Source organism: Rhinolophus sinicus, linkage group LG09 (genome assembly GCF_036562045.2).
Source record: "Rhinolophus sinicus isolate RSC01 linkage group LG09, ASM3656204v1, whole genome shotgun sequence".
In the NCBI taxonomy this organism is placed as follows: Eukaryota; Metazoa; Chordata; class Mammalia; order Chiroptera; family Rhinolophidae; genus Rhinolophus; species Rhinolophus sinicus.
This window is the reverse complement of record NC_133758.1, coordinates 66,946,058-66,969,296: the sequence shown is the minus strand read 5'-3', so window position 1 is coordinate 66,969,296 and position 23,239 is coordinate 66,946,058. Positions and strand designations below refer to the sequence as shown.

At 37.0% G+C, this 23,239-nt stretch overlaps 1 protein-coding gene and 1 non-coding gene across 2 annotated transcripts in view; one reads left to right on the top strand and one right to left on the bottom strand.

The window, feature by feature from the left end:
- COG5 (component of oligomeric golgi complex 5) overlaps positions 1-23,236 on the bottom strand; it is a 310,758-nt gene extending 287,522 nt beyond the window's left edge. The window contains exons 1-5 of the mRNA XM_019745323.2: positions 23,104-23,236; positions 15,712-15,851; positions 12,932-12,989; positions 8,566-8,620; positions 8,394-8,463 (exon numbers count right to left, since the gene is read on the bottom strand). Coding sequence (XP_019600882.1) covers positions 8,394-8,463; positions 8,566-8,620; positions 12,932-12,989; positions 15,712-15,851; positions 23,104-23,197 — 417 coding nt within the window. The 5' untranslated portion in view covers positions 23,198-23,236. The remainder of the gene's footprint in view (positions 1-8,393; positions 8,464-8,565; positions 8,621-12,931; positions 12,990-15,711; positions 15,852-23,103) is intronic.
- Positions 20,362-20,464, top strand: LOC141567055 (U6 spliceosomal RNA). Its single transcript, XR_012489452.1, has one exon. It is a non-coding gene; the product is annotated as a U6 spliceosomal RNA (small nuclear RNA).
- Positions 23,237-23,239: the final 3 nt, after the last annotated feature.

Genomic DNA, 23,239 nt, shown 5'->3' with positions numbered 1-23,239 from the left:
TCCCATTTCTTCCAACAAGAAGCATCAACATGTGTCTAGAACATTCCATTGTACCAGAAAACAAAGACACTTTTCAAGAATGGTGAGGCTCACTGAAAAAACAAAGGAGTCAGGTTGAAAGGATTCCAACGGATCAAACTCTGATAGTTTGAACATCAACAGTAGTAATTAAAATAACTGGAAGAGGTTGAGTCTATGAAACACCATGAATCCAAATTGACAGTAAGAAGAGAAAGAATTAGGGCTGGCCCAGTGGCTCAGGCGGTTGGAGTTCCGTGCTCCTAACTCCGAAGGCTGTCAGTTCGATTCCCGCATGGGCCAGTGGGCTCTCAACACAAGCTTGCTGGTTCAGCTCATCGAGTCCCACAAGGGATGGTGGGCAGTGCCCCCTGCAACTAAGATTGAAAACAGCACCTTGAGATGAGCTGCCGCTGAGCTCCCAGATGGCTCAGTTGGTTGGAGCGCATCTTCTCAACCACAAGGTTGCCAGTTCAATTCCTCGACTCCCGCAAGGGATGGTGGGCAGCGCCCCCTGCAACTAGCAACGGCAACTGGACCTGGAGTTCAGTTGCGCCCGCCACAACTAAGATTGAAAGGACAACAACTTGACTTGGAAAAAAGTCCTGGAAGTACACACTGTTCCCCAATAAAGCCCTGTTCTCCTTCCCCAATAAAATCTTTAAAAAATAATTTAAAAAAAGAAGAGAAAGAATTAATCTGAAGTATACAAAAGATTGTTATAAGAAAAGATAAGCAAGAATAGTGTAATTTTTCATTAATTTAGTAAGTGTTAATACAGACATATCAGTATTTCATTTCTTCTTCTGAATGCATACTGGTGTATAAAACATAAAGAAAAAAACCATAGAAAAACAAACAAAAATTATGTTGAACCAAATGATTCCAGAAAGAGTAGTATTACTCAAAACAGAAAGGCCTGATGGTATTGGTCATTGTATATGACAACCAGAAAAAGTGAAAGTCCAGCATCAATCAGCACCAGTCTCTAATGGTCTCATAACAACCAGGAAGAAGTGAGTTCACTGGTAGTCATAAACAATATACAATTAAAAAGAAAATCCAATATTGCTTTCAAAATTGATTAGTTCGCTGAATGTTCCAAAGAAATCAGATTTGCTTCCTTGTACAGAACAGGAGTTAGCAACCAGCAGGCCAAAAGCAACCTGCCACCCAGTTTTGTAAATAAAATTTTATTGAAACAACCACTACTACAATCTAGGTCAATACCTACAAAAGAGCTATATAGCCCACAGAGCCTAAAATACTTCTACATGGCTCCTGACCAGAAACATTTGCCAATTCCTTTAGAAGTCTCTATTAATTATAATGGCATAATGCTAAGACACACATCAAGTATTTGTGTTATCAACGAAGTGAATCTATGTAACAATGAGACAAAGCAATGAAAGATAACTAGCCATGCAAAATTTTTAAAATATTTCTGAATACACCAAGTTTCAAAAATGCACAATCTAAAAAAAGGCAGAGAATGAAAGTCACATACTGTAACAAGAAGCACTTAATGATGAAAAGATCCTGAAGAACTTTGCTGAACTGGGTCAGGATTCTTTTTGTTTGGATAATGTAAGACTGTTATAACCTAAAGAGGCAAATAATAATTTTTAAAGAATTAAAATAAGTAGATATTCTAAAAAAAATAAATCGATGATATCTGCACTTGTTACCAGATTTGGTCTGAATGTAATCATTACAATATGTTTTGTACTCTGTTCTTGAAGATGTTTAAAGCATTTAACAAAATTAATTTATGAGGGCCGGCCCGGTGGCTCAGGTGGTTAGAGCTCCGTGCTCCTAACTCCGAAGGCTGCTGGTTCGATTCCCATATGGGCCAGTGGGCTCTCAACCACAAGGTTGCCAGTTCAATTCCTCGAGTCCCGCAAGGGATGGTGGGCTCTGCCCTCTGCAACTGAGATTGAACACGGCACCTTGAGCTGAGCTGCCTCCCAGATGGCTCTGTTGGTTGGAGCGCGCGCTCTCAACCACAAGGTTGCCAGTTCAATGCCTCGACTCCCGCAAGGGATGGTGGGCAGCGCCCCCTGCAACCAAAATTGATCACAGCACCTTGAGCTGAGCTGCCGCTTAGCTCCCAGATGGCTCAGTTGGGTGAAGCGCATCCTCTCAACCACAAGATTGCCAGTTCGACTCCCGCAAGGGATGGTGGGCAGCGCCCCCTGCAACTAGCAATGGCAACTGGACCTGGAGCTGAGCTGCGTCCCCCACAACTAACACTGAAAGGACAACAACTTGACTTGGAAAAAAGTCCTGGAAGTATACACTGTTCCCCAATGAAGTCCTGTTCCCCTTCCCCAATAAAATAAATAATAAAAAAAATACAAAAAATACATTGTTTAGTAAATCTAAAAGACAAACTAGAAATTTTTAAAGTATGTGACAATAAGTATACTCCATCCAAAAAAGCTCCTCAGATAATAGAAATTCTACCAAAAGTGTTAACACTGAAGTCAAAATATAAGTATAAGGCGAAACATGAACCTTTGTTACAGACCAAACCAACACCCTCCAACTCAGGTAGGCCTAACTTCTGTGTAGTAAGTTAACGTCTTTACTCTTAGGTTCTTAATAGATGTTGTGCTTATATCTAAACATTAAATGTTCTTTTCATAACTGAAAAGTCACAGTACTACAGGAAATATACAAAAAGAATCAGAGGATGGTACGGTTAACTTTAGCTAAAGGTAAAGGTGATGAATATGACACAGATGACATAAAAACATTTTTCGAGGACAGTAGCTTTCACTTACCACAAAAGTGAAAGATACAATTTCAGACAAAAAAAAAAAAAAGTAACAAAACTGTACTTTATATATAGCTTAATAAAAAGCTTGAAAAAGTATTAGATAGAAATAAGGAGACCATTTTTTTATGTAATATTAGGAAAGAAGACAAAGAAATGTGCAGTTACAGACTAAATTTGGAGAGCAGAGGGGACAGAAAGTTTAGGAAATTTAATTGCATAGTTAAAATGGGTAAATTTTATGATATGTAAATCGTACCTCAATAAAGATGTTTGAAAAATAAGAGGCGTGGGGTAAAGTACTGAGAGAGTAGAAAATCAGGGGAGGTATAAGACAGAAAATGGAACACGAGGGTTTAGGATAAAGACTTTCACTGAGAAGATGACTGACTCAAGTCTGTCTTTCGTGAACAAGGAGGCTTACAAATACAATTAATAAGGAAGAAGGACAAGGGGAAATAGCTTGAGTTAATTCTTTTAATGCAGGCTTTCATTACCATTCTTTGGACATGCCCTTGCAAGCATCCACCTCATGCCTCTGTTATATTCTTCTTTCTATCTGTAATTCCCTACTCTAATCTCAGCCTACTCAAATCTACCTACTCTTTAAAATCCGTATCAAATCTCATTCATTCTTAAAGATTTACTTCAAATCTCTCAATAGCCTATTTTTCTTAAGCCCATCTCGAATGCCATTTCCTAATTAAACATTAAACATTTCAGAAAACAATCTAACTGCATATAATTTCTCTCTCCTTTGAATATTCCTCGTTACTTTATTTTGGCATTTATGTAATCAGTAGTATTTTATTTGGTCACTGTGTACAGTTATCATATTTCCTTTAATCATTATACAAACTTTCTGAAGAGAAGGACTATCTAATCCATATTTGTACCCTCTGCCATAACTAACAGAGTATCTCTCACCTGAGATGTTCCACTAGCTTATAAGATCTAGAGCTCCTCAGCGATTATCCCCTCATTATCTTATCTATTCTCTACTTCAAACAATACTGAAATTAACTCATGCTATATCTACTAACAATATGAAGAGAAAATTTAACTTTAAAAAAGAAAACCTCATAATTTCCTTTATAGAGTCAATTTTAAAAAATCAACTGTATCTCTATAAAATAGCAGTAAACATTAGAGACATAAAATTTTTAAAATAATACCATTTAGTATAATAAAGAAAATATTTAGAGATAAATTTAACCAAATTAAAAACCAATTATTGCTGAAATTACAGAAGACTTAAATAAATGTAGATATATCATACCTACATGAATTGAAAGACTCAAAATTGTTGAGATGTCGATTCTCCCCAAATTACCTACAGATGCAATACATTTCCAGTCAAAATCCTAACCAGATTTTTGGTAAACTGACAAGATGATTGTAAAATTTACATGGCTTGCAAAGGAATTAAAATAGTATCCTTTTTCAAAGTCATCTGGCTAAAAAAAAAAAATATTTACTACAAAGCTGCAGTAATTAAGACAGTGTACTAATAATATAAGGGTAGAAAACTAGATCAATTGAGAGAGTAGACTCCAGAAATAATCCTACACATATATAGTCAATTCAATTTTGTGAAGACAGCAAAAAAATTCAATGAGGAAAGAAACGATTTTTCAAGAAAAATCTTGGTGCTAACAATCCAAAAGAAGAAAATATGATTATTTGGGCTTCATCAAAATTTAAAAATTTGTATTTCAAAAGACACCATTTAAAAAATGAAAAGTCAAGTCATAGCCTGGGAGAAAATACTGCAAATCATACATCAGATAAAGTACTTGTATCATAATAATATTAAAAAAACCCACAACTCAGTAAGATAAACAACTCATTTTAAAAATGGCTAAAAGATGTGAATAGACTAAAGATTAAAGTATACTAATGAATAGATTAAAGATATACTAATGACTAATAAGCACATGAAAAGATGCTTAATGTCATTAGTCATTTAAGAAATGTAAACTCAAGCCATAACAAGTTACCATCTCACACCTACTAGAATGGCCATAATCAAAACAGAGAAAATAAATGTTGTGAGGATATGTAGACACTAGATCCCTCACATACTGATGAGAATGTAAAATGGCATAAGCACTTTGGAAAACAATATGGTTGTTCCTTAAAAAATTAAACAAACTTACCACACAAGCTAGCAATTCCATTTCTAGAAATCTATCTAAGAGAAATGAAAGCACAGGTCCACACAAATACATGTAAGCAAAGGTTCATAGCAGCATTTTCATAAAAGCCAATAACTGGAAACAATCCAAATGTCCAACAACTAGTGAATGAATAAACAAAATGTGGTACATCCATAAAACACAACAGTACTCAGCAGTATAAAAAGAATGAACTACTGGTGACATTCTATAACATGGATGAACCTCAAAGGCATTATGCAAAGTAAAAGATGCCAGACATACAATACTGTCTCTTGTATGATTCCATTTACATGAAATGACCAGAAAAGGCAAATCTATAGAGACACAAAATCGATTAGTTGGGGTGGGAACTGGGGGAGGGAACAAGGACTAATGGCTGGAAGGGACTGAATATTAAAATTCACATTCTAACCCCCAAAGTGGGGTCTCTGGGAGGTAATTAGGTCATGAGGGTGCAGCCCTCATGAATGGGATGAGTGTCCTTAGAAGAAACCCCCAAGAGCAACCTAACCCTCTCCACCATGTGAGGACACAACAAGGGAATGACTCTGCCACCCAGAAGAGGGCCCGCACCAGGATGCACCCTGATTCACACTTCCGGCCTCCACAACTGTGAGAAACACGTTTCTGTAGTTTAGAAGCCACCTAGTCTGCAGTATTGTTATAACAGCCCAAACAGAATAAGACAATGGCAAACAGACAGGAGGGATCTTTTTGCAGTGATGGAAATGTTTTAAAACTGGACTACAGTGTGACTGACATACTCCACAAAGGAGCAAAGACATTAAAATAGTTATGTTAACAGTATTCCATATGTTAAAAAAATTAAGTAGATAAATGGAAAGTATAGAAGACCCAAATCAATCAAACTTCTAGAGGGGAAAAAAGAAGATAAAAGAAATGAAAAGTACACACTGAATGAGATTAGGGGCAGATTAGACAGTATAGAACAAATGATTAGTCAACTTAAAGACAAAAAGAGAGAAATTACCCAGAATAAAACACACAGGGAAAAGAAGACTGTGAAGATAAGAAAGAAAATGAATAGAGTACCCAGCGATCTGTGAGATACCTGGAAGACACTTAATACAGTATATGTGTAATTGCAGTCCCCAAACTGGGGGAAAAGGGAGGAACAGAAAAACATTTAGAGAAATAATGGCTATACATTTTCTGTATTTGATAAAAATTTTAAACCCACAGATCCAAGAAGCACAATGAACTGTAAGCAAAAACAAACACACACACAACACACACACACACACACACACACACAGGTCACCAAGGCATGTCATAATCTAATTGCTCAAAACCCAGTGATAAAGTGAAAATTTTAAAAAGAGTGGGGCAAAGAACACATTATGTACAGAGAAACAAAGATAGTAACAAATTTCTCATAGGAAGCAATGCAAATGAGAAGACAGTTGGGCAGCATTTTTATAGTACTGAAAGCAACAAATCATTCAACCTAGAATTCTATGTCCAGCAAAATACCTTTAGAAATCAAAGATTAAATAAAGGCCTTTTTAGACATACAAAAGCTGAAAGATTCATCAACAGCAGATGCACACTAAAAGAAATGTTAAAATAATTTTTTAGGGCAAAAGAAAATATGAGTCTAATCAAAGAAAAGAAAAGCATCGTAACTACATAGATGAATGTATGAGATTTTCTTTTTAAATCTCTTTAAAAGATAAGTGACTGTTTAAATAAAAACAATAACAACATATTGTGGGGTTTATAACATATATAAGAGTAAAATATATAATAATAGCACAAAAGCTGGGAGGGAAGAAATGAAAGTATACTATTGTAAGGTCCTTATACGCAATGTGAAGTGGTAAAATATCACTAGAAGGTATACTGAGAAGTTAAAATGTATACTATACATCCTAATGCAATCAGTAAAATAAAATAAAAAAAACGAAGTTATGGATAATAAGCCAACAAAGGAAGCAAAGGGAATTACAAAACTACTCAACCCAAACCAAGGCAGAAAACAAAGGGGAAAAAGGAAAAAGAACAAATGGGAAAAACAGATAACAAGATGACAGATTTAAATCTAACCATGTTAATAACCACCTTAAATGTAAATGCCGTAAGTACCCCAACTGAAAAGCAGATTTTATAAGATGGGTTAAAAAAGCAAGACCCAACTATACGCTGCCTACAAGAAATGCACTTTAAGTATAAGACAAAGAGGTTAAAAGTAAACTGATGGAAAACTTTCAATATCTCTGTATATAAAACAATCTCTTTGGAACACTATCAGGATAAATAAGATAGTAAACACTCTGCAGTGTTAATTACCACTATCACTGCCTTTATTACACATTATAGTCATCAGCCTGTCTCCCCTACTCTCCTATCAGCTATTTGAGAGAAGACTCCACAGTCTTAAGGATGCCTCCAGCACCAGACCTTAGGCCAACGTCTGGAGGAGAATAAGGTTTGGTTATATTAAATGAACTTAGGAAAAACACCATGATATTCTGTGATTCCCAAAAGTGTCACATAATGGACAGTAGATGTTATAAGGCAGGTTATATCCATGGCGAGAACAGGGGAGTAGGAATGGATAAAGCAGGAGACTGTAGAAAAAACAATAGCAAAAAAGAAAACCAATGGAGAAAGAACAGAACGTTGATAGAATACTGGTAAATAAGATCACCAAGAAAGAAGGGGAAAATGTTGCTAATAGAAGAAAAAAAATGAGGGCAGTATCAGATCCTCAGATTACATGAATAAAACATAACAAGGGAACGAGGAGAATAAAAGAGAACTTTACTCTGCCTTTCTAAAATGAAGTGCAAAGTTACTGGATTTCCTAGGAAAATAACCCAAAGAGGAGAAAAGGCTATATATATATATAAAATAAAATAATTCACAGCAGTAGTACCTACAATTGTGAGAAGCCTAAAACAATCTACATATCTAACTAAAAGCAAATCCCTTTTGAATAATCTATGGAAACTATGTGGAAAATAAAATAATGTTTTGTGTATCCTTCTCATAAAGCTAGAAAATCACTAAATTTTCATCACAACCTGAATTTCTTGAACAAGCACTGCTATTAGAACAACTATAGGTTTGGGTTCCTTACGGTTAACAACAGTAAACTGCAAGAACTCAATAAACACTAGGTTTCTTCCTGTTCTCTATTAAAAGAAATAAGTTTGAATTCTAAAGAGTTAAGAAGTGATTATACCCTGCAATAAGAGTGAGAATAATTCACTTGAACAGTAGTTTTGATTGTATATTTTTAACTGGATCTCTTATTTGAAAGCCCTTTAGTATTTTTCCCCTTCTCTCTCAATATCAGCTTATTTTCTCAGAATTCATTCTCTTGGAAATTGTCCACTTATAAAAACAAAATGAATTAACAAAGTACAAAGAAATGAAAAGTGAGGACCTACCTGAAGCCTTGCTAGTTGTGCAGTACGGGCTACTATTTTATTATATGGTTCAACAATTTTTGCTTTCATCCTAAAGGAAAAATGAAGAGAGGAGTGACAGTAAAATTATCTTCAAAATATCAACAGAGAAAAATCCTTCCATTCCATTTATTTACAAAATGAACAACAGTACCTATCAACAGCTCCCTGTAAAGCCCCAATTCTTGTCTGCATCATCTGAAGAACACCTAGGAAAACATAACAGCTTACATCACTTTACAAATTTACAAGGATGAAAATTAGGTAAAAAATTAAAAGAGAAAAATATAGTTTTACATATACACATACATAGACAAATTTCAATTTTTTTTCCTGCCACCATTGTAATCTAAGCAGCCAGTATCTTTATCAGCACTATTATAAAAGCCTCTAACTATCTCCCCCCCCCCCAATTTTTGCTACACTAAGGAATGGGGAGCGACTGCTTAATGGGTATAGGGTTTCATTTGGGGTGATGAAAAGTTCTGGAACTAGATAGTGATGGTTGCCCAACACTGTAAATGTAATTAACACCACTGAATTAAATACTTTTAAAATGGATAAAATGGTAAATTTCATGTTAATGTGTATTGTATTATAATTCCAAAAAAAAAAAGCCTCGATGATTTTTAAAAGTGAAAATTATATCATAACATTGTTCTGCTAAAACCTTTCCATGGTTTTCCCCTCACTCCTATGTTAGAACTGAAGTCCACAGCTTGGTCTACAAGGCGCTACATGATCTGGAAATGGTGTATCTCTTTCAGGTATGGTCTCTCCAACCCCCAAACCCACTGCCAGGCTCCAAGTGGATAAACTATTAGTTCAAACCTTAGCTTAACATAAACAATCATTAACAGATCCCTGAACTAGTTTAGATTCTCTTGTTATTTTCTTCTACAGCATACATTTCCTTCAAGGCACTAATTACATTAGGTAATTATATATCCATTTGCATATCTGTTTAATGTTTTACTCTCTTAGTAGACTATAAATTCCTGGCGGTTAGGGAAAGTATCTTTTTCATTCATCATTGTGTGGCCAGAGCCTAACGCAAATACTTCCTTTGAAAAGTAGTCAATGAATAGTTGTTATTTAACTATATGCTAGATAAATAATAAACATGGACGGCAAGTATATTATTGCCTTTACTCTCCATATATACAACATGATAATCGTTTTACAAAATTGTACAAATATTTTCATATGGATCTCAAATTTTACTATTTTATGTGCCTAAAAATAGGCTTTCCAATGTTACAGATTTATTTTGAAATCCATTCACTAAAACTCAGTTTCTGTATCAACTGGCATAGTTATAGTTTTGACATATATTACTCTAAATAAATTAAGTATAGAATGTTGTCAATATATTAGATGAAATAATATTAGAACTAATAAACATTTCTATCAGCATACAAATATGCTTTAATATGGCTCAGTCCAATAGAAACCTCGCTGGCCTCAAGCAGTCTCATTTTTCAACTGGTTTTATGGTTCATTGACCTTAAACCTCTAAGAATGGACTGACCTTACTTGTTATCATCACTTCCTTCATCATGTTCTCTCCACAAGGTAATCTCAATAGGCTTTTCATATACACTCCATCAAAACAATCTTATCAAAGTCACCAGAAATCTCCAAGATGCCAAATTTGATTGTCCATTGTCGGTTCTGTCTTTACCTTGTTTGAACTCTCAGAAATTCATGACATAGTTAAACTACTCCCTCTCTGTTTTTTCTCGGGGATTCCAAGTCATCACATTCCTCCTCTGTTAGATCTCCACACAATGGAGCACTCCAACATTTGATCCTCAGCCATCTTCATCTCTCACCTACAATCTCTCTTAGGAACTTCATTTAATCCCAACGTTTTAAATATTATTTGTTCAATAAAGTAATGATTTTATACATACATGCATCCACTTGTATACACATATATACATATGTCTATATAGATTTTCTTTATATTTGCCTATTTATGTACACACACACACACACACACACACACACACACACATCTTTAGCCCTGAACTCTCTTATTTCAAATTCAAGACACCCAAGATAATTTTTCCCCACCCTGACCCATCAAAATCATAATATTCTCCAGTCTAACCCATCTCAGTTACTCAGACCATCATCTGTCCAATTTTCCGGACTAAAATCTTAAGGAATCACTCCTGGTGACTTTTTCCCTCAGCCTTTTCATCTCCCATCAACAAATCCTATCAGCTCTGCCCCATTTTATCCCATCCATTTCACTCTCTCTTTACTTCCACCACGCAAATCAACTTCTACTACTCTGGTAGCTTCTAAATTGGTACCCCGATTCTACTCTTGCTTTCCTATAAGACCACCAAGTGACACGTTTAAGAGCATTAATCTTATCACACTATACCTCTCATTCAAAACCTGCAATGATTTACCATTACATTTAGAATGAAAATCTGAAGTTTCCTATTTGTACATTTTTTTGTCTACTTCCCCACCTAGAAAGTTCCATAGGAATAGTGACTTTGTGTACTGTTCACAGGTGCCTGATACCTCCATTACTAGTTCTCAATTACTATTTGATTGAGTGAACAAATGAATGATTGAGGATATCTCTTTTTATAAAACAAGCTTAATTAAGCATTCTGTAAGGACAGGGCCTCTATCTCCTGTTACAACTGCCTGGAACCTCACAAATTTTCATCTAATATTTACATGAATAAATGAACAATAATGAATAGGGGACAACTTTTAATAAAATAGGCTTAATAAATATATCTCCAAACTACTTATACAACAAAATTTAAAATAGACAGGAAAAAAGCAGATGAAGTAGAATTTGGGATAATATTCTTTTCCAAATACATACTATACTTACTTTTCCGCATCTCAAAAGAACATGGTTAAAAATACACAATGCTAAAATGAATACTAACCAATTCATACTTTGACTTTGTATGTTCAAATAATCTGGAAATACTCTTAGGTTATCACAGGAATTCAGAGAAGCCACCCTTTGTACTGTATACACTCATTCAACGAATAGTGATTCTAACTCAGTCCAAGAGTATATTTTAAATGTTATAATCACTGAAAAGCATTCTGGGAAAAGCAAGCCCATGACAGAACTAAACGCATAGAAGAAAACCACAATGAGAAGTATTTCAGTTGTGATGATTCATACGTACACATATACATTCATATGCATACTTAGTATTCATATTCATACTAAGTAGTACATTGATTCTGATTTCTTATGGGTTTTTACAAATGAAACAATCATTTATCATTTGTTTAAAAAAATTACCATTAAAACAATATTATTTACTTGCTTCCAGAAACACATGAAAAACAATTAGAGATTAAAAAACATAATTAATTTCCGATACTAAGTCAGTACTTAGAGCCTTTTAATTTTCCCAAGAACACAATCTGACACATACCATAAATATTAAAATAACAGTCAAACTATTATTTCCGAAAATACTAAGATCTTCATCAAGATGTCTTAGAAACAGCGTACGTGCTGAGAATAATATACCTTTGAGTGCATAAGCAATACTGAGGGAAACATTACAGAATATTGCATCACAAAAAACAATATTCTTCCTCCTTAACAAGTTGATCAACACAGGAAAACATCACTTAGTGTTCTTTTGTGTGTTTTTTTTAATTAGTTTTAGGTGCACAAAACAAAGTAATGGTTAGAGGTTTATCATTTATATCCCTCACACTGTGTCAACCTCACCGCCCCCATCCACTGTCCCTGACGTGGCACACAGCCAATACATTTACTTAGCGTTTTTTTGATGTGTAATGATTAATAACAGCAATCACAACACAAGTGATAATATAAAACATATTAACATTTCATATTTATGAGATATAGTTTAATCAAGAGAGAACAAAAAAATTCATAGAAGACTTAGCCAAACAAAAATAAGAGGATTCATAAAAATAAAAAACGAATGTATCATTATTCTACTATCCATTCACTAATAAGAGTTTCAAAATAAGCCAAAAACAAGAAAGAATTCAAGCTTATTTCCACAACTATCCACTCTGGTATTCTTGATGTTTTTGTTGTTTTAATCAACAGCTATAGAAGCATTAAATAAGTGCCAGAAATTGTTCTAAGCATTCTGCTAGCTCATTTAATCCTCAGAATGACACCATGTTAGCACATATAAATACTCTTCCTTCATAGATAAAACTAAGGCACAGAAAGATTAAGCAACTTGTCCAAAGTCACGTGCGAGTACCTAGTGAATGGCAAAGCAAGGATTTGAACACAGATAGTTTAGCTCAGGAGTCAGCAAAGTTTTATTAAAGATTTGTTGGAACATAGCCACACACATTCAGTTACGTATTTTCTGGCGCTTTCACTCTGCAATTAACAGTTTAGTAGTTGCAACAGAGATGGCATGGTCTGCAAAGTCTAAGATATTTACTATGTGACCCTTAGCAGAAAAAGTCTGTCAATGCTTATTCTAACTCTATATAATCCGTAATAGTTAATGGAAATGTACCTTCCAAAGACTCAATCCCAGTTGCTTGTGCCAGTAAATCTTCATGTCTTGCAACAACCTGAAAATCAAAAATGAATAATCAGCACACCCTCTAAGTATTAGCTATTTTTCTTTGTAACCACAAGGTCTCTCTCCGTATAGGAAGAGGGCAAATACTAACATTTAAAAATATATATATACAGATACAAAGGTGTGTTTGAGATGAGTTATTAGCAAGAACACAAACACACTTATAGTTTGACATGGAGCCAAAGAAGATACAGCCTTTTCACTAGTCCCTTGCTTTCCTAATGGGACGTGCAGGTGCACTTGTGCCAAAACCGAAAAATGAAAAACGGCTAATTTTTGCCACGCTAGTATATGCTTTCCCTTTAAAGAATGTTTTCAAATATCAGCTTCTCTTAGTTCTTGAACTTAATTCAGTATCATTAAGCCCACATTTCAATTTGGGAAGATAAGGCAGAATCAGTGCCACCTACCCCTGAACAGCACTCTTTGCTTCTAGTTTCCCAGGGTCACAGCAACCCTCCTCCCTGCAGAAGGTTGATGTTTTTATGAAAGTTAGGGCTGTGTGAATGACCATATTAAAAAATTTAAAAGGTTAAGAGTGAAAGCCCACATGCAAGAGATTTTAGAAACATTAAGAAATCGTGTAAATCTTTAGACTAATACAAGAATCTTTATCATTGTGTCCCCTTTAGATTTTCATGTTTAATCTGCAAACTGAAGCTCTTAATCCCCGAGGATTCATTCACTGGAACCCCCGCATCCTCCACTCAGTCCTGTTTCAGATATCATTGTCATTCTATCAAGTCCCTTTCTATCATATCCCTCTAAAATGAGTGTCACTTTTGGTCTTCTATATCTCTTATCCTTAAGATTGCCAGAAGACATCTGAATTTTCCCCAATCCATTAATATAGTCATCAATATGTCCAATCTAACAAGACTAACTTTTTTTTAAATTCTTTATTCTTCTTTGTCCTTTATGATAAATACTTTGGAAAGGTTGAAAAGCCTAAAACTACAGTTTCAAAAACTCCCCTGTAGCCTATTGGTGAATTTCCAAGAGATTTTCAAGACAGAGGAGGAAAGCTATCTTCCTGTTACTGTTTTGGCCAGTAAGAGAGGTCCTGAGACCTGAGGATTTACAGACAGTTGAGCTAGCAGGTTACTCTAGAGTTTAGTTACCAGGTACCCATAGCAATAGCAGGGAGGTGACAGCAGGAGCTTCCGGGCATCTGTGTCGCATCTATCCTAGATCCTTCAACTCAGTCCACTGTCATCCAACGATTACATAAGCACCCAATTCTCTGTATTAAACAGTGTCCTGCTTTAAATACCTAAATCAGTTTCTGTTTCCTGTACTAAGCAACAACCAATACATACGTTAGGACATCTTTTGTAATTTTAATCATCTCAATTAAATTTTAAATTACTTTTATTAAATTTATGGGTATAGTTAGCATTATCCCAATTTTTTTCTGCAGACAAATAATTATAGCAGGTTCAGATCTCAGAGACAACTTCTACCTCACACCCAAAACAACTGTAAGTCTCACTTGTCCCCTCTAAGAGATGTTAAATAAATTTCAACTTTTATTAATTCCTGCAGAAAAGGTATTGCATGCAAGGAATAAGGAAAATACCAACCATAAAAGGGCAGAAAGAATTTCAGGTGGTGATTCTTGCACAAAGCCACCCCGAGATCCCTAGGCAGAGTTAAGTGCATTCCCCCTGCTTCCAGAAGCACTTTGTACCATTCTATTTAAAATAGGTATCACTTGCCTTCATTATTTCTGTACATATCTGCCACTGGTCTGTGAGTCCTTGAGGAGCCAGAGAAATGTGTTTATTTTTCTATCGCATAGCCTAATGCAGAGCCTGACAATTAAGTGTTTTATCAATGTTTATCAATAAATATTGAACTCTAATTAGTCAGAATTGTAGACTTAAAGTGACCTTAGAAGTCATCCTAGTCCAAAACTAACCTGCTCTTGTAATTGATAACGTAAGACACAAAAAAAATGTAAGTGATTATGTCTCATGTGATACCAGATCTGGTTTTCCTGGTAAACAGTCCATTTGAATTTGTTCATTCATTTAAATACTTATTAAGTGCCTACTCAGGCAAAAGGCAATACTAGGAAGTATACCATAAAACCACCCAATAAAAATTATAGAACAATAGTAGAGGAAGGAAACTTCAAGATTTTCTACTACAGTCTCCTCTTATTCACTCCCACCCACTTGACAGATTTTTTAAAAAACAAAGCAAGACTCAAAGATATTAAATAATATAAAAGGCAACAGAGCACAGCTGAGATTAGGACACATCTCCTAACATCCTATATTGTGTTCTATCCACCACAAATTTATCAATTTTCTGTAATTGCAGCATGTGTTACACTTTCTGGTCATGAAGTATGAATTGCCAATGTGAAGATCCCTATTTTTCTTATTCAAACCGTTCTATTTCCAAATTCCATATTCTATTATCTTTATCAATGTCATCTTATTTTTTGCCCACCTATGTTCACTGCATGTCAGGGTGGTAAAAACAAAGTATGAATAATAGGTTTTGGACAGATGGGTATACTAGCTTTTCAACAGAGTAGTTTACAGAAAACTTCAAAAATATACTTTGAAAAATAAGCCATAGAGAAGTTATACATTTGTTCATATAAATGTGCATTTAGATTAAAAAATAAAAGGATTATAAAAATGACAAAGTATCGCTTTAGGCTGAATAATCCGTATGATCCAGAAGACTAGAAGTACCTGTAAGTGTAGTTCTTTATCCAATTGACTGATTCCTTGGGCAAGTTTTGCTAGTTGTTCAGCAATTACAGCTTGATGAATAGATTGGGAAGTGTAAGTCTTTACATCAAAGTCTTCATTTAAAAAATCACTATAACACTCTGGGGAAAAAAATAAGGAAAACCCTTTATTAATTACACTGCACTAAACCACAGATATTAAACAAAATAATTATAATCATAGTTAACATATTTTGAGGTCTTTTCTATACACCAGAAAGTGCTGTAAAAGAGAAGAGGAGGCAACAGCTGAAGAGAGTGCGAATATTCACTGGGAGCTTACTATGTGCCAGGCCCTGATCTAGGCACTTTACAAGTATTATTAACTCATTCGATCCTCAAACAATCCTGTTGGAACTATCATTTTCCCCGTTGTACCAATGAAGACAAAGGCACAAACGTGGCATGCAACTTGTCCAATTTCACTGTGAGATTTGCATCCAGGCAGTCTAGCTGCAGAACGCACACTCTGAACCACTATGCTACACTGCTAAAAGCTAACTTTTATCAATCAAAAGGAAAATACTGAGTAAAAGATTAAAAATTCAGTACTCATCATAGCCTTCAATACAAGAAAACAAGGTCACTGACCAATGACAACAGGAAACTGGACTATACTGACTATCTCTGATCTCTCTAGATCCATGCACAAATATCGTTATAATAAAGTGATTCTGGAATTTTAATAGAAATAGGCAAATACAAACTTACTGGTTATTGAAATTTAGGATTTACGGGTGAAACAGTAAGTGGAAAGAGAAGCTATTCAAAACAGACCCTTAATATACAGGAAAAATGATGCTAGATGTTAAGAAGGTATCTTTCTGTATAGAAATCCACAAATCCATGAATGAAAGAAAAAATGGAGAGAATTATGAATTAAAAATGGATATGTAGAAGTGAGCTCAATGTAGGTATAAACCACTATTTCCTAACCATATGATAGATACAGGTAAGACCGCTCTGACAGATTATGAAGCTAACAAGCAAAACAGAGTACTTATGGAACACTTCAATTATCACTATTACATATATGAGGTGTAATCAAAATCTACAGTGAATGCTGCTGCCAAGTGCCATCCAGTGGAAAGGCAGAGATCTTCAATGTAGTCTGCAGCACATTGAACCTTAGTAATAGTGACAAGTTTAAACTTGTTCAATGCAGCCAGTCGGGTGTGAGCTACGGTTGAGAGAAGGTGTGTTTTAAAGTGTGCTGTAAATCATCCTCCATCATGACAACTCTCTGTGTCACACATCGCTTCTAGTATACAGAAATTTCTGTCAAATAAAAACATTATGGTGTGTCCTCATCTACCTTATTCACTGGATCTGGCACCGTATGACTTCTGGCTCTTCCTCAAAGTCAAAATCATTCAGGACATCGAGGCAGCCATAATATTGCAACTAAAGACACTCACGAAAGAGAACTGCCAGAACTGCTTCAGAAAGTGGCAAGAATGATGGGGTAAGTGTGTTTAAAGCGAGAGGGATTAATGGCAGTGTGTCTTTTACCGAAATAAATTTTTTAAATTTAAATATTCACCATATTTTTGATCACACCTTGTATGTAGTCTATATTATATATATAACTGTCTATATTACACACACACACACACACACACACACACACACACACAAACATAACGTGCTCCATGAAGGCATGTTTACTATATATACAGTCTACATTATATATGTAACTGTCTATACTATATAGTGGGAGTGCCAAAAACATGTATACAAGTGGACACTTTGGTCAACATTGCTCAAGCAGTAGTTCGCCATAATCAGAAGTGTGTGAACACTGAGGGTAATCACTTTGAGAACCACTTGTAATTGCAGAAGTCACACATGACCAGTATCATCTTTTGTTATCAGTATATATTAATTATTACAATTTTAATCATTTCTTTTTCTTTCTTAAAATGTGTATATGGGCGGCTGGTTGGCTCAGTGGTTGGAGCACAGTGCTCATAACACCTAGGTCGCCAGTTCGATTCCCACATGAGCTAGTGAGTTGCGCCCTCCACAACTAGATTGAAAAAACAACAACTTGACTTGGAGCTCAGCTGCGCCCTACAACCAGATTGAAAACAATGACTTGACATGAAGCTGCTGGGTCCTGGAAAGATACACTGTTCCCCAATAGTCCCCAATTTTAAAAAAATGTGTATACATTTTTTTGGAACTATCTTTATATAATTGTCTATATTACACACACACACACACACACACACACACACACACACACAGATACAGAGGGTGCCAAAAAAATGTATTCACATTTTAGGAAAGGAAAACACTGCATTAATATATACCGATAACACAAGATGAATACTAGTCTGGGGGTGGCCAGGTGGCTCAGGTGGTTGGAGTGCTGCGCTCCTAACAACGAGGTCGCTGGTTCGATTCCCACATGGGCCAATGAGCTGCGCCCTCTACAGCTAGATCTGTGAACAACCGCTAGACCTGGAGCTGGGCTGCCCTGAGCAGCGTGCGGCCAGCGGGAGCTGCCATGGCTGCTGTGTGCTGCCGTGAGTGGCTGTGAGCACGGGTTGGCGGCCGGCAACTAACTGGCTCAGCCGGGTAGAGCACAAGGCTCATAGTACCAACATGGCCAGTGAGCTGTGTCCTCCACAACTAGACTGAGAACAACGGCTTGACTCAGAGTTTGCGGGGGAGGGGAGAAGGGGGGGAAAAAAGATGAATACTAGTCACATTTGACTTCCGCAATTACAAGAGGTGCTCAAAGTGGTTACCATCAGTGTACAGACACTTCTGAGTACAGCCAACTACTGCTTGAGCAACGCTGACCAAAATGTTAACATCACTTAAAATGTGTCCATTTTTTTGGCACCCCTGGTATATATAACTTGTGCTCCATGAGGGTGCATTTACTACCCCATCTTAGAGCCTGAACAGTGCTGAACACATGGCAAGTGCTCAATACTGATTGAATTAATCACTCTATATATCAACTGGAAGCATCATTCTGCATTCTTGACTACTTTCAAACTAGAGTGGCGTGAAAGAAGGCAACTGCCACTGGGGCCTTCCTTATCCTGAGAACCATTTCCTTCCAGTTTGCCAACTTGTTTTCAGAATTAAAGATCCTGCCAGGCAGACAAGTGGATAAGGCCATTCCAAGAGCGAAGGTTGAGAGGCAGCAAACAGCATGGCATATTTTGAGAAATAATGGGAATACTAACATCAGTGTGTCTAGAGCACAGTGTGAGTGTTGGGAAAAAAGGGTTAAGAATAATAGGAGTTGAGGTTCCAAAGGAAGTTTGGGGGGCAGTTTGAAAGGAGGCTGGTAAGACATCCAAATGTTCAGATTATACCCCATTTAAGGTTTTAAAGCCAAGAAAGAGCACTGTCAGCTTTGTTTTAGAGCAGTTTCTGGCAGCAGTACGGAGGAGAAGTGAAAGGGGATTAGTCACACAGGGGTTGTGCAGCTAGCTGGTAGTGTGAGAGCTAACTTACATTTTCAGGAATTGTGTGAGCCGGTTGACAACACATGTAGGTATCTCAAAATTGATCACAGTGAGAGGATTTACACCATGGAAACTGGCATACACTGTAAAATCAGGGCTTTTCCTATTTTCCCAGAAAATTGGTTTACCAGCACATCCATGGAATAGAGCCACAGAGGCCAGTAAGGTGCTAAGTTAACAGCCCAAGTGACATGATGAAGGCCTAAAACAGTGGCACAATGAATATGAAGGAAGTGACAGATTTGACAAATATTCAAACCCTGTAATGTGTAGGACTTAGAGTCAAGCTGAAAATCGCTGATTAGGTAGAACAAGAAGTAAAAGATGATTTCCAAGCTCCCTGACTGACAGAGGGAATTCAGCTTTGGATTAAGCCAGACCACTAGGCATCTCTGGATAAAGATGAACATGAACATGCCCCTACCTCCAAGGAACTCATAATCTACATGAGGAACAATCACACATCTACTAGTCACATGTAATTAACGATAAGAAACTATCAGAGACAAAGGTTACGGGAGAGAAGTTAAAAAAACTCCTTTCACTTTTTCATATGTAGAACCTGTATTACTGGTTTATATGTAGATTTTTATATGTAGAACTATGAGTGCTTGTTCACTATCAAGGTAGAAATGTCCAGTAGACATCTGGTCCAGTAGTTCTATCGCTCAAGAGAAAGGTAAGGACCATATATATGTATATTTGTGGGCATAGATATTAATTTTGAAACCCTGAAAAGAAGACCAGATGACTTAGGAAGAAATTTTAGAATGCACAAAAATAGGGAAATGGGGAAGACAAGAGTTCAGATGCCAAGAAAACACCAAAAATTTGGTGGTAGAAAGAGGGAATGACACCGATCAATACTGAACACTACGGAGTGTTCAGAGAGAAAGAAAAACAGGTGAGAATAGCAAAACCAAAAGGGACAGTGTAAAGAAAGTAAATAGTAGCATAAAAGATCTTACAAAGATCAAACACAATGAAGGTTGAATACTGGCCACCGGATGTGGCATTTGAGAACTATCCTCAAAGAGAAAGTCGTATAATGCTTCTCTTTTATAATTTTCTCATTCTTATAGGAGGCACATCAGGAACACCTCACAAATTTTCAAACTATGGTGCTCACTTCAGCAGCACATATAATAAAATTGGAACGATACAGAGATTAGCATGGCCCTGTGCAAGGATGACACGCGAATTCGTGAAGTGTTCCATATTAAAAAAAAAAAAAAATTTCAAACTATGCATCTGCACACCAACCCTATCCTGTATCATTGGCAGATACCTGACACAGTACATCACCACTACTGATGGAAATGTTTAATTCTTTAGGAATGTTGCAGGGGATGAGTGAGTGAACTATTGAATTAGGGGCAAACTGAAGACAAGCATCTTAAAGAAAATGGAAAAGAACACTTAGAGAATTAGGAATTTTTTCTTCAAAGCATGTAACTCACAAGCCACATAAGGAAAAATATTTCAAGGAGTCAAACCCTTTTAACAAGTTCAAGTAAGATAAGGATCAAAAAAGTATCCATTTGGCCAGCCCAGTGTCTCAGGCGGTTAGAGCTCCACGCTCCTAACGCCAAAGGCTGCCGGTTCGATTCCCACGTGGGCCAGTGGGCTCTCAACCACAAGGTTGCCGGTTCCGACTCCTCAAATCCCACAAGGGATGCTGGGCTCCGCCCCCTGCAACTAAGATTGAACACCTAGAGCTGAGCTGCAGCTGAGCTCCCAGATGGCTCAGTTAGTTGGAGTGCGGGCTCTCAACCACAAGGTAGCCCGTTCGACTCCTCGACTCCCCAACTCAGGCAAAGGATGGTGGGCTGCGCCCCCTGCAACTAACAACGGCAACTGGACCTGGAGCTGAGTTGCGCCCTCCACAACTACGATTGAAAGGACAACAACTTGACTTAGAAAAAATCCTGGAAGTACACACTGTTCCCCAATAAAGTTCTGTTCCTCTTCCCCAATAAAATCTTAACAAAAAAAATTCTTTAAAAATAAAAAAGTATCCATTTGATTTCTCCACAAGGAAGTCATTTGGAGACCTTGGCAACGCGATTTCAAAGGCATAGAACAAGGGTGACTGGGTCCTTGAGCAGACAGGAAGAAAATCCAAAGCACAAGAGGAAGGACTGTCCGCAGGAAGGGGCAGAAACTCCATCTCTGATGTAATCACAAATATGAGAGGAAAAGAAAAGATGGTTGCAGTTTTGCTTATAGGTTTGATGGCAAGAAATGGAGAAAGCTCACATCTGATGTATTCTCTCCCTCTCTTTCTCTCTAAGGGAAGTTGAAAGTCATTTGTTAAGCTTGAAGGGAAAGGTTTGAAAAGAGTAAAAGAAATTTAAATAATCACTATGGAAGATGGAAAAGAGAACTAACCAGGAAAATACAGAAGGCAGAATTACGGAATATTCACCCTTCAAAAACTGATTATAGTTCTGGAATGAATCCCACTGAAACATATGCCCTTGTTTGGCATGTGTTGTTTCTTCCACTTCTTCACCTGGAGAAATTTTATTTACACTTCAAAACCAACTCCTGTGGACTTTCCTGACACTCCCCTAACCACTCCCAGTTATCATCCTCTACTGTTTCACTTTGTACACAATTCTACTGCTACCATTACAACCCTATATCACAGTGTCTACCTTTATAGCTCTACAAGAATATCTCTACTAAATTGGTGAGCTACTGGGCGGGAATTGCACATACACCAGGAGCTCAAAACTTGGTTAAACTGAATTTAAATTAAAATGCAAAGATGCATTAGACAGAGATCTTAACCTAGAGAATCTAACACAATCTAGTTCAGAAAACAGAATCATTGTTTTGACAAAAGTATATAAACTATGAGCAGAAGGCAAGTAATTAAACTAAGTGCAATAAAAAAATATAAAACAGAGAAAACAATTTAGAACTTTATTTCATTTGTTTATAACCTACTTTGGTCTACAAATGTGTGCATATGTTTCTCACTGTCATGTGCAATTAAAAAACACTTATTCTGTACCTACGTGCAAGGTAATGTTATTAACACTGTGAAATATAAACAGGGGCTTTACAATGCAGTAGAAAAGATTAACATCAAATTATTTCAATATGAGGTAGGACATGATGACAATTCGGGAATAAAATTAAGAACAGATGAGAAGGGCCTGAAAAATCTGGACTTTATTCTGAAGGATAAGAGATTTGGGGCTTGTTCATTGGATTAGTTCAATTTAATATGCTTCTCACAGGTACTATGTTTAGCTTATCTTCTAATTTCTAGCAATTTCTATCCAAAACTATCAATATACCTGACTGCTATGTTCAATACATATGGTTAATCCCAGCCTGAAAGAATGCTTCACACCCTCCCCCAAGTAAGGTTGTGGATCAAACGCTTTGTAAACAAACGAGCCTGAAAGTGGCGCCAACTGTGCAGTCCAAGAATTTAACAGAAGGGATGTTCCTAACTTTATATAACAATGAGGCCCTCTTTCATTAAGCGTCTGTTATTTGTTCTAAATCCTACAACTTTCATGGGATCGAACCCTACACCCCTTCGTCAAGAAGTGCGGCAGCAGCCAGTGGCTGCCAACGTGAGTCACTGGGTGCGGGGTCCCAGCACCACTGGGAAGCCGGAGGAGCGCAGAGGGCAGAGCTGAAATGAGGCGCAAACAGACATCAGGCGTCCCAGGAAACAGGCGAGACCAGCACCCAGACACCAGGGGGCCGGGCGAAGGGGAGTGGTCAAGTCGAGACCGGAAAAGTTTCTGCAAAGCGACGGGTTGAGTCCACCACCTGGGCCCAGGTGCGGAGCAGGACAGCCCCCCAATCCCACGCCCCGACCCATCCTGATTCCTTACCGTCCTGCAGAATCTCCCGGACTGTTGCTGCAGCCGCCTCAGATCCCCGAGCCCCATGGCTAGCCACAGCGACACCGCCATCTCCACCTTCCATGTTGGCAGATGCCGGCTGATGACGTTAGCGGTGGGCCCGCCC